Source organism: Penaeus monodon, chromosome 1 (genome assembly GCF_015228065.2).
Source record: "Penaeus monodon isolate SGIC_2016 chromosome 1, NSTDA_Pmon_1, whole genome shotgun sequence".
Lineage (NCBI taxonomy): Eukaryota > Metazoa > Arthropoda > Malacostraca > Decapoda > Penaeidae > Penaeus > Penaeus monodon.
Genome location: NC_051386.1, coordinates 1,520,468 through 1,532,967, shown reverse-complemented (window position 1 = coordinate 1,532,967; position 12,500 = coordinate 1,520,468). Strand labels below are relative to the sequence as shown.

The following is a 12,500-nucleotide window of genomic DNA, read 5'->3' as shown; positions in this document are numbered from 1 at the left end:
ATATAATATTATGTATTTTTTTTTTTGTATATATATATGTATGTGTATGTATTTGTATGCATTTATCTTCAGAGGGGTGAGGGGGATAATGCAGGACCTCTGTTACCTGTATATGTATACCATAAAGCACACATACGTACACACATATTATTTTTTGCACATTCATGCTTCAAGAGGTATATTAGTAACCCTATATACATGTTAAGCTGTTTTTGATAATGATAATCTATTTTATTAAGGCCATTACTATATCTCAGTACATATATATATACTTAAAATACTTATGATAAGTCCAGCACACTTTTTGATTAGATGATGACATGAGGTTCTACTGTTCTTCAACTTCAAAGTAATTAGATATAGAATTCTCTGTTTTAGAGCACTGGTTCATGCTATACAGTATGTTACCCTTTATTTCATCTCTTGCAGTTTAACCCTACCACCCGACCCCATTATTTCTTGTAGATCTGTCCATAAACCTTTTGAACTGCATTGTTCCAGGATTATTCTAACATCTTCACATGTGTTGCGCCGAGTGAAAAGGTACACTCGCGTGCTGTGTGTGCGTTTGTGTGAGTGCTTGTGTCCTTTTTTTTTTTTTTTTTTTTTTCTTTTCTTTTCTTTTCTTTTCTTTTTTTTATGGATTTTCTTTAGCATTGCATGTTATTGTGTTCAAAGTTATAGTATTTGGTCCTTTTTTTATGTATTCATTTTTTATAGTATTTCGGAAAGCATGTAGAATTGGCAAGTTTTATCAGGTCTTTGTGATGAGTATAATTAACTGTAGGACTAGGAATTTTTATCTTGCTTTACACAGTTTTAGATTACCAATGGAAAGTAAGTAGCCTGTGCCTACAAAGCTAAACATGGCGCTTTCTTTTCTCTCGTAAATTGTGCTGTTATCAGGCTTGTGTGTGACTGGATAAACGTTACTAATAATTGAATTATGAGTAAATAAATCTTGTATGAAACAGCCTGTGGAAGTAGGATTAAATAATGTGTATTGGTACAGATATTGTTTATTTTTCAGTTAAACTATATATATTTCTTAAATCTTGGATATAGTCATTAATATTGTTCTTTGACCAGATATACTGTTTAATAGTAGTAATGCTAAAACACGATCTGTTGATAAGTGTTTCATTTTTGCAATGGGACTGAAAGTATCTCTCTCTCTAATAACAATGTATGTGTATTCAGTGCATTGCTTGTGCTTCAATGTCATAAGTAGTTGACATAAAAATGCATCATAATGAAGAGAATAACAATGTGGAAAATGTCATCACATTTCACCTTTTCTCTCCTCTTTTGCATGGCATTTTCAAGCCAGAATATATACCATGCACTTGCTTAAATTAGCTGTGTTTGATATGGCATGTGTATTGTGTAATCTTGCATGCAGATGTAGCTTCTATAGTTGTAATTGATTTTATTTTTTGTGCATTGTAGGTTAATCAGTGGTACAGTATTTATTGATTTTTTTGTGCAATTTCATTTTATTAATTAATGATATTTTCAAGGTAGCTGCCCAATTTTACTTCCATTTACTATAGTCTACTGTTGTACCAGAAAATTGCAATTCAACAGGCCACCATCCAGTATGCATTAATACTATTCCCTTGGCCATGAGAGAGCTTTGTATCTCGCATAGTCAGTGCCTTTATTGCAAACCTCCTAGAAGACTACCTCCACTGCAACATTATTGATCAATTTTTGAAATTAAAGTTGCATTTGTATTTTTCTTACATGTAACTACAGGTATAATCAGTGAGTAAGTGCTGTGGTGCATCTGTGGGTCTGTATCAGTGCCATTATACTTTATTTAGGGTCGACTATCTCTCTCTCTCTCTCTCTCTCTCTCTCTCTCTCTCTCTCTCTCTCTCTCTCTCTCTCTCTCTCTCTCTCTCTCTCTCTCTCTCTCTCTCTCTCTCTCTCTCTCTCTCTCTCTCTCTCTCTCTCTCTCTCTCTCTCTCTCTCTCTCTCTCTCTTCTCCTCTCTCTCTCTCTCTCTCTCTCTCTCTCTCTCTCTCTCTCTCTCTCTCTCTCTCTCTCTTTTGCTGAGTGTTAGCTCTCAATGAACAAATATGATGCACTTAAAACATTAATAAAGATAAGGTAAGAATATTTTGATTTTAAGAAATATGAAACAAAATCTTGAGAAATGTTGTGTTTAAAAAAATGCTGACCAGTGTACAAGAAAAGTAATCCCTAAATACTTAGATTTAAAGATATTCTAAGCAAAAGAATAACTGCTGCTTCTGACACCCTCCCTCATCTTTCCCCTTTTCCTCATCCTCTTACTCCCTCTCTTTCTTACATCTCTTCTTCCTTATCTTTTCTCATCTGAAACACTAAAGACATCAAATTGACAAAATGTTAACACAGCTGAAGATGTATGAAGTGTTGCAAGTTCTATGAGGCTATACACCATGTCATGACTTCAGATGTCTGTAACCTAAGCCACAGTTATTTCGTTATCTAAGATATGAAGAGAGGAAAAGAGATGTGCTCATTAATTTTTTCGGTGGAATTGGCAAAACATCAAAACATTTTTGTAGACAGCAGCTGAATAACTTATCATTCAGATGGCGGGAAGGTATATTTGATAATCATCATCTTAGCCCAATGGTATTTCATATATAGGTGTATGTTAACGATGTTAAATGTTGATAAAATCTATACAGCTGTTAAATGTTAACTGTCAGCTGTTAAAAAAGGTGGAGCTTGGGAGGAAAGGAACTAGGGAGGTTTGAGGTAAAGGAGGCTTGTCTTCTGAATTCAATTAGGGTAGTTAGTTGTTCATTAAAATGGTTAGATTGATCTATCTGGTGACCAAACAGCAAGTAGCTATAGAAAATAGAAGAGAAAAGGACAGACAGAATTCATGAAATGCTTATTACAGTAAGCTCTCTTGCTCTCTCATGAAAATCATGGGTTTTGATAAATTGAAGAGCACTTTTCATTCCCTTCTCAGATAAGAAATGCAAAGGTCTTGTAACTGAGGCATAAAGATTTTTTATGATTATTTTCTTGAATATTTTTACTGGTAACACCATTTCATGTTTAAAGTCTCATTCTCAAATGCAGGAACAGTCATAAGTAAATGAGAAGAAATAATAACAAGGGAGTGTTGTATTCTTTGTTATTTTTTTCTATTTGTTAATTTCTTTTCTTTTTTGTTCTTAATTTTCAGAGTTACTTCATATTCCTAGAATATTTTCTTGCGAATGGCATTAATCCCTCCTCCTAGCATGTGAAAATTGAGATATTTATCCTTGATTTTGTTTCCTTCTTTCAGTTCATTTGGAACATGAGACAGCATATTTTATAGGATATTTATACTTTCATTTTAAGAAAAAGGAAAGCGGAAATATATGAAATAGTTTCAAAACATCAGTTCAGAGTTTTCATTCAGCCAGAATGATACACCAATATGGGGATGCGTTGACTGCAGCGTCTGTATCATTCTTGCATGTTGTCTAATGTTGACGGAGCCATTTGACATTAAGTTCAGTTCTACTATTTGTATCTGTTGATTATCAAGAGATTGGCATTGAATTTATATTACTCCCTTTGCACTTGCCCAGTAGGTAAATATCACCATGCAACATGTATATTTAGTTTGTCATTTTGTTTCTACATTCCTTTCATTTTTTACTTTTTCTTTTCTTTGGTTATTTGCATTACCCTTGGGTGATGTTCCTAACACACTGTAAAGATATTAGCTTAAAAAGAAAATAAAGAAAGAAAAAGTTATTTACACTCACAAGTGGCCACGGTTTTTCTTATTGTAAGCCTTACAAACATCTTGCAGGATTACCACGTGGTGTTCATGTACGAGCCTGACGATCGGTGCCTTGTATTTGACCTAGACTCTGACCTGCCCTTCCCCACCTATTTCCACAAGTACGTGACCGAAACCCTCCGCACAGATCACATCCTCAGCCCAGAGCATTACAGGTAAGAGTCTTTCTCATCTTTCCTCTTCTTGTGTTTCTTCTGCTACTCATCCTTCTTCTTCTTCTTTTGATTTTTCTTTTTCTTTCTCTTCTTTGTTTTTCTCTGCCACGTACTCCTCCTCTTCCTTCTTCTTCTTCTTCTGATTTTTCTTTTTCTTCTTCTTGTCCCTCTTTTCCTTGTTCTGTTTCTTCACATCCTCCATCTTCTATCTGTCATCCTCCTTCTTGTTCTCCTTTTTTATCCTTCAACTTCTCCTTCTCATTTCCCTGCTTCTTCTCCTTCTTTGTTAATTTCTCCTTCTATTTGTCCATCTATTTCTTCTGTTTCTCTTCTTTTTCCTTTTTCTTCTTCTTGATGTTGTTTAAAGCAAAAACAAAAGCTTGTTTTTAGTCTAATAATTATGTCAGTGGTTTATGCAGGTTTCACTTGAATTTATTTTGAATGTATACTTTTGTTGTTCCTGAGAGGAAATGTGTCCTTATTTTCTTCTTTGTCACTTGTTATAATTATCATGATTAACTCACTCACGTCAGAAAGACAGCCTTTCACTTCATGGCTAGACTGTCCTTCACATCAGTGATGTCCTTTCGCACCATGTGCAGTGAGCCTGCTCTAAGTTGTGCACAACAGGTGTTATCTTGTTTTGCCATGATTAAGGTCATTAAGGAGAAATTGCCTCTCAAAATAGGCTTAAAGCCTCTTTATATCCTCATTACCTACACAATTGATTATGCTGCAGCCAAGAACATAGACTGCAGGGTAGATTTATACTTTCTGTGTTATAATTTTTCTCTCAAGCAATTGCCTCCACAAGTGCATGGTGCCAGGAGCTCCCATCATGAGTGGGTTAATGATGTTAGTGTTTATGACAGTCGATCTCCATAATCTTGTTACTATTGCCATTTATTGTATTTTTGTAATTAATATTATCCTTTTTTTTTCTTAGTCCCACATTTATTTTTATTTTTTATCCTTTGTTTTCCCTCTCTTAAGTACAGGTCTACAGGGGAATGCAAAAAATATATATATATATGTTCTACTTATCCTCTCCCTTAGATGTTGAATGAAGCTCTTTTAACCCCTTAGATACAGTTGTATCTTGGCAGTCACATGACCAAAAATCTGGGCATTAGGTTTACATTCACTCAGCTGGGTGTCAGGTGTAGGCCTGGGGCACGCAAACACATTTGTGCAGCGACAAGACTCTAGGTCTTCCCTGTCACCCCGGCCATCAGCTAAAACGGTCATGTCATCAGGATTGAAGGGGTTAAGTAAATGCCAAATCCATTTATATCTTATAGACTTGTATAACTTACAAAAAAAAAAAAGCTGTACTAAATCTTTTGAAAAAAAACAGATGATTTAGTTACTTTTGATATGCCATAAAATAAGTGTAGAATGTCAATTTGTTTTAGGAACTGGTCATATTTCTTAGTAATAGTTCTCAAGTTCAGAATTTGAATATCATTCTCAGATGATAGAGAGTTTAATTTTATTTGACACTTAAAACATTTTTTTCATTTTAGTAGTAAGCAAACCATAATAGGACTCAACAGTGTGCATAAATTTCAGAAGGTAATTTTTTATTTTGCTCATTAGACTCACAACCTCATACTTCACACTCAAAACTCAACAAATACACAGATTAAACCCAAGGCTTCTTCTGTAGGTACTTCCGAGTAGTGCCAGCCTCTGTGTTCCTTCAGAAGTTTGCCAGCGACAGAAGGCATATGAGACGTGAGGATGGAACCTGGATCCAACCCCCTCCATCAACACCACCAATATCCACACCTGGTATTATACACAAATGCTTCTGTTAACCATATAGTATTCTTTTATTAAAGCATTCTAGCAGGGAGAGGGTGTGTAAAGTGTTGATAAGTTCTTGTTTAAAACAAATAGCAAAATTATTTTTGAAGTTAGCAGTATGTTTTTTTTAACCCTGATGTCTGAGCTGCCACAATTAAGCATATAAGTAAGTATCCCTTTACACTAAGTTACATCAATAGAGCATCAGCTCTTCATCTCAATTTCATTTTGAATGGGATGTAGCAAGGGCAAATTAGTATATTTTATGTTGTGTGGCATTTTCTCTCAGCCTCAAGAATTGAGAGCGCTATCCTAGACTGCCTTCTGCGCCACTGGGCCTCCACCTGTGTCTTTTCATTAGCCTCTCCTCCCTGTCCAGTCCACCGTCTATACCTCTCCCAAGCCATTAGAGACCAATTGAATCACCATCCCAAACCCTGTCCTCTTCCCTTAAGAACTCATCCTCTCCCTTCATTTCATTGCCTCCTAGTATGGTTGTGCTACTTGTGATAGTATTTTGTTTTTCATCATGGGTTTTACATGTATATGATCACATGATGAATGCATACTTTAGTACAATTTAGATTACAATTTTTTTTCTTCTTTTTCTTTTTTTTTCTTTTTACATGGGATAGCTCTTTCAAATATTGATGCTTTACCGTTCACTAACTGTATGACATACCAGCACAAGACATCCTGGTGTGGAAAATTGGGCTCTTCAGATAGTGAAGTCCAATTTGTCCCTGGTAAAAGTTCAAACTTTGGGTTGATTTGCCTCTAGGGATAAAGGATAGGCTGAGGAGTTGTGGGCTTTAGGGATTAATATTAATATAAAAGACTTAAGTCAAGAAAGCTTGCAGACTAACTTAATGTAGTGTTTGTTTAGTGATTTTGATAATCTTATGGGACGTTTTATACATCCATCATGGTACATTTGTACATTTCATTATCAGTATAAGATAGTTGTTGTTTGGTTGGATATAGTATATACACAATTGAAAGCAAATGAAGATGGTAGATATATCAGTATTAAAGATTAAAAAAAAAAAAATTATATCACTTCACTGCATATAATTTCTTAATGAGAAATAGGACAAATGTGTTTTTCTTCCATCTTTTGTTTTTACTAAAAGGTAAAATCTGGTGTAGTAGAATCATACATCAAATCTCAAAAGAAATTATTTTGAATGTCATATAGACTGTAATTTAGATGGGTCAATTTTGCTAATTCCATACAATGAAAATGTCCCTTGCTGCAAGATAATGATATTTTGAAGCTGATACAATTTGAGCCAATAGAGAAAACTTACTTAAAAGTAAATGTGTACATTCTCATTTACAGAGTCAGTGCATAACATTGATGACTTCATTAGCATGGATCCCAAGCGAGGTTTTGGAACAGTATACAACCTTCAAGATTTTGTTCGCAGATTCTATAAGAATCTGTAGTATGTCCACAACGAAGTACTGTTATGCTGTTACACTCCTATGAAGACCTTTTTAATGCACAGTTCACACAATAACTTGTTTTACTATTTTTAAAATAGAATAGCTTGTATTTGTGAGAAATGTTTTTAGCTGTCAAATTCTTCTGAATTATTATTCTTATTTTTTCCATTGTTTCATATTAGTACTGGTTTTCCCAAGTTTGCGATGTTGAAGCGATATTGTTTTTTAAAGATTCTCCTGGTATAGAAAAAGCTATTCATTCATGACAAGAGTTACTTATATCTTACTTCCACTATTGAACAATATGTAATTACTACTTCAGAATAAAATGTAGATGTATGGATTTATACAAATTCCTTTGTGAGGCTTGTTTTTGGTAGTAGATGATTGTCAAATGGTATTAGCCATTGAATTGCATCTGTGTTACTTGCAGTCAGTCTCCTTCTGAAAGTTAGAGATTTGGTGATTTTCATTTGTAACAGCATTGGTTTTTAAAAGATTTTTAATGCATCTAAAATGGTTCATGTAATGCATCTCAGTGTTAGTGATATTTTCTGTAATTGATAGGAACAAATATATATTTTGATAAAAATATTTACAGTTTATTTTATTTCAAACACAGCATGACTTTGTGTATACACATATAGTATATACATTTCTTTCTTTTAATTTACTTTTTATAGTAGCTGTTAGGAATTGCTATAGGCCTTATTGTCAAGGTCTTTACTGTAATGCCAAGAACACAAAGAAAACCAGGATTCTGTGTTTGTTAATGAATGTTTAGAAGGGATTCTCTTTAGGTTTATTATTTCTTTCTGTTTGCTTGTTGAATGAGGATGCAAATAATATTGACCATACAGCTATGACTTCTGGGTGACACAGTTGACTGCATTGTAGAGGTTGTGTAATGGTAGACCAAAAGGAAGGAAGCTTTTCTGGGAAAGTTCCTTGATATCTTGTAGCGACGTGAAAGCCAAGTTTTTTTGGTTTTTTCTTATGCAAGTCACAAGCACATCTTATACCTTTTATAAATAAAATCCTCAAATTCTTATGATTAAAAAATGAAGTTTGAGTATTTATGTGAATATTGCATGTTTATGTAAATTATTAGTCAGATTATAACATTTTTTTGCTAAAATGTAATGTGGAAGTAACTTTTTTGGTAGCTACTCTTAAGTTTAATGTTGTGTTGGAAAGTAGAGGGTAAATCACTGTACTGGTTGCACAGTTGCTTTGGACGTATTATATTAATTTCTAACATTATCAACACAGCAAGTTATTCTAGAATATACATATTTTCTTTAATAGGCTTTTGATGAACCCCATTTATTTCACAATTTAAGCAAGAATGTAATGTAATATTCTTTTTATGAAGTGAAAATAATTTTGATTCAGTGTAAATTTATAACTAAAAATAAGGCTTTTTTATCAACAGTATCAGTCAGCTGCTTGTGCCCCTTGCTGTTCTTTTGGGCTGGATGGGCGTAACGCAATGGGGGGGCTTTCAGGACAGGAATCAGTGTAGGTTCTCATGACCCATTGATTCTGGGAAGGCATACACACACATAGCATGTCCACTGTGATTTCATTTTATTAATGTTGCTTACACATATATGTGGCTCCATAAGTGCTTAGTCACCAAAGAGACAGTTACTAGTCTTACCTGATCTCCCGTTTATTCTTTAACTTGATTTTTGGAAAGCTTTTTTTGTCTTTTGTTTTTTATTGCTATTAATATTGCTGATAATCAAAATGTCCTTGATAATGGTGATGATTACACAAACAGTGTTTATGATATAAAAAAAAAAAAAAAAAAATCAAAGAATGACAGGTAATCTGGTATGCTCAGGTGACTGAGCTCTTGTTAAGCCATCCATGTGTAAACAAAATTCACAAAGCAAAACCACAATGAACAGTGCATATCTGGCACCAATGGGTTAACAAAGAACCAATGAATTATTGATTTATACTGATTGCGTCTATGTATTTTATGTATTTCTTTATATGTTTCTGTCGATATAGTGTGTATATCTTTGTTGGGGATTTCATATACGTGTGTGTGTGCGTGTGCGTGTGCGTGTGCGTGTGCGTGTGCGTGTGCGTGTGCGTGTGCGTGTGCGTGTGTGTGTGTGTGTGTGTGTGTGTGTGTGTGTGTGTGTGTGTGTGTGTGTGTGTATGTATGTATGTATGTATATGTGTGTATATATATGTATATGTATATTTACATATATATATATTATATATATATATATATATATATATATATATATATATATATATATATACATATATATACATAGATATATTGTATATATATATATATATATATATATACTTATATATATAATATATATATATATATATATTATATATATATATATATATACATATATATATATATATATATATATATTTATATATGAGATAGATAGATAAGAAAAGAGAAAGATTTGCTTATATGAAGCTACAAATGCAGCCATAATGAACACAAGAGGAATATAAGCAAGCATTTTGACTGCAGTTTTGATACTTCTTCTATTCTTGCATTGCTGTCTTATCACATGACCCCCTCCCCCACATCTGGATTTAATGCAAGCAAGTACATTCATTGTAAACCTGGGAAAAGTATCATCGTAAAAAGATGTTTCAAAATGCATAATTTTACACTGATTTCTCGTTATCATATGACTTATGGAGGGATGTTAGTACTAGTCGAAGAAATTATGCTAATTGCAAGAAACCAGTGAATTTCAGATGCAAGATTCATATTTTCAGGAGGTAGATAAACACAAATTATAACCTACACATCTTCCATGGTAATGAAAGTATTATATATTCAGGACCCAAACTCAATTGATACAAAATTGTTTATGCGATTTAGGAAATTGTTATGAAAGGGAGAATCTGATAATGTTACTGTGTAGAAGATGCATTTGCTGCTGTGTATTCATTAGCTTTGTGATTATTAATTTGCAAAAGTAATGCATATATTGCATGTTCTGTTTCATTACATTAAGATGATACAATTTAGCGGAAATATATCTTGGTGACTTCGGTGTTATATATTTTTAAAAGTAAAGATTAAAATGCATCATTTTTAAAAGTTTTATATAGAGTATCACTATATGACAAAACATGCATAAAATGTAGTAAAGTATTAAAAATTTAGATTGAGATATTTAGCAACACTTACATCTCTTTGCACATAAAGTTCAACTATTTATATCAAAAGTCATTTCATCTTTTTTAATTTTATACATTTATTAATATTTAAAGAAATTAAGTAATTTGTAAAGGTGGATTTTATTCCAATGGAAGCTTTTGGTCAGGAAAAGGGCAAAAAAATACTGTTGTGAATTATATCAATTCAAAGATTGATTGCCATATACTGAGATTGGCTTTAGAAGTCTAAATGAACAACTTTCTTCTAAATCCTTTCTTTGTTTAACAACTACCTGATACTGAGAAAACAAAAAAAAAGCCACTTTGTGCATATGCAGGCAGGAAATGTCAGAAATAATGAGATAGGGTGAAATTAGAGGCAAAATGAGAAGAAGAAAAAATAATTTTTTATAACTTCATAAATGTACATCAAAATATCTTTGATTGAAAAGCCTTCAGTATTTCATTGAAAATAGTGAAATAGTTATTGCAATCTAACTTCCTGTGCCATAAAAGATTACAGAATCTTATAAGCCTGGTTTTAAATCTTAAGTTGAAAATTCTTCAGAAGCGCCTGGAAGTTTAGGGACCACAAAATTGCTCTTAAAAATAAAAAGCAACAAAACCACGAGGAAAACAGGCCTATTTAGACGTCCTAATATTAGCATAGTTAGATATGAAAAAGTCAGCCTAAACAGAGGATTGTTAGTTCTTTGTCACAGGGCGTTGTCAGCTAAACCCCAGGCTTAAATTTTCAGGTGGTTTGAATCTTGTTCATGTTGATATGACTTTGTATGTGTGTCTTTCTGATAGTTTTTTTTTTTATTAAGTGTAAGATGTATCCATTTGCATTTTCTTGAGAGCTAATGTCTTGCTGCAGTACCTCTATTAAAAGAGTAAATATTTAGTATAACTGAAAGTAATTAGTCTGTTAGGTGTATGGTCTATAGCTCAAACTTCGTTGTTATTATATAAAGAAGATTCTAAACTGTGATTTTATTTGCAGGGTTTAAATGTGACATATCTATTTACCATCAGTTTAGCTTTTCTTAAAATCCTTTTTTTAACTTTTCATATGACATAAACTATTCCTGCAGATTAATCAATTTATATGATTCTCTTCAAAGATTTTTGGTTCGCAGGCTAGTCAGTAGAGACTTATGTGTTGAGATTCAAAGCTTTAATTTAGGCCACATTTTTGTGTTATACTAGTTATTTTGTTCCTCCTTGTCTAGTTTCATTACAATTTATTATATGTGATGTTCTCTTATCCTGAAAATATCAGCTTTTTAGAGATTTCTTTAAAATGCTCTCTTAATACAACTGAATTACTCTAGTGGAGAATTTCTTAGGTTGTTCAGGAACTGTGCCATCAAACTTTACTACACCTTCAATGTTAAAAATTCACCTGTGATTAAAGTGCACTTTACATCTGACTTGTGAGGGAACTTAGATATCCTTGTCATAAGCTATGTTATGCTACATATGACCAGATATGTGGAGTGGTTGAAGAATATGAGAAACACAGCCTGCACATTTCTGGTTACAGTATTTTATAACTACTGTTATTATATCATGTATCTCTTTGCTAATGGGGAGCTTTGCTGAATGCCGACTTTTTTATATATCTTAAAGATTTGATTGCTACTGTTTGTGCATGTGTTTTATTTAGAGAGAAAAAGCATTTAATTGGAATAATGCTCGACTATAAAAACTTTAGTCAGCTAGAAATTATTTCATCATAGTGGACATCATTAAATATATCCTATACATCGGAAATGTAGTGATTATGCAAATGAATAATACCCATTGCTTGAATGGTATTATATAGTGATAAAAAAGTAGTTAAGCAATCCATGTTCCAGCAAATAGGATTTTTTTAAAATCATCTTTCCATTAGACATAACCAATAGCAGAAACAAAACAAAAAATCACACAAAAAAACACCCTAATAGTTATGAGTTATTGTAGAATGTAGGATAAAGAAATTATATTAAATTAATAAAATATGGTAATGAGATAATTCTTTGACATTAAATTGTAATGTCAAAATATCACATTTAATGCATAAATGATTATAAAAGCATAATTACACTCAGGATAACTCAGTAGCCTTTGGGA

The 12,500-nt window shown here is 32.8% G+C and overlaps 1 protein-coding gene across 14 annotated transcripts in view; it reads left to right on the top strand.

The window, feature by feature from the left end:
- The window catches only part of LOC119577017 (protein N-terminal glutamine amidohydrolase-like), a 36,982-nt gene extending 28,460 nt beyond the window's left edge, over positions 1–8,522 (top strand). For 11 of the 14 annotated variants that reach the window (XM_037924718.1, XM_037925224.1, XM_037925174.1 and 8 more), the window contains 4 exons: positions 502–543; positions 3,814–3,959; positions 5,629–5,753; positions 7,111–8,522. In XM_037924718.1, the coding sequence (XP_037780646.1) occupies positions 502–543; positions 3,814–3,959; positions 5,629–5,753; positions 7,111–7,217 (420 nt within the window). In that variant the 3' untranslated portion in view covers positions 7,218–8,522. The remainder of the gene's footprint in view (positions 1–501; positions 544–3,813; positions 3,960–5,628; positions 5,754–7,110) is intronic. The other 3 variants (XM_037925361.1, XM_037925519.1, XM_037925436.1) reach the window with 1 other exon arrangement.
- The last annotated feature ends 3,978 nt before the right edge of the window (positions 8,523–12,500 follow it).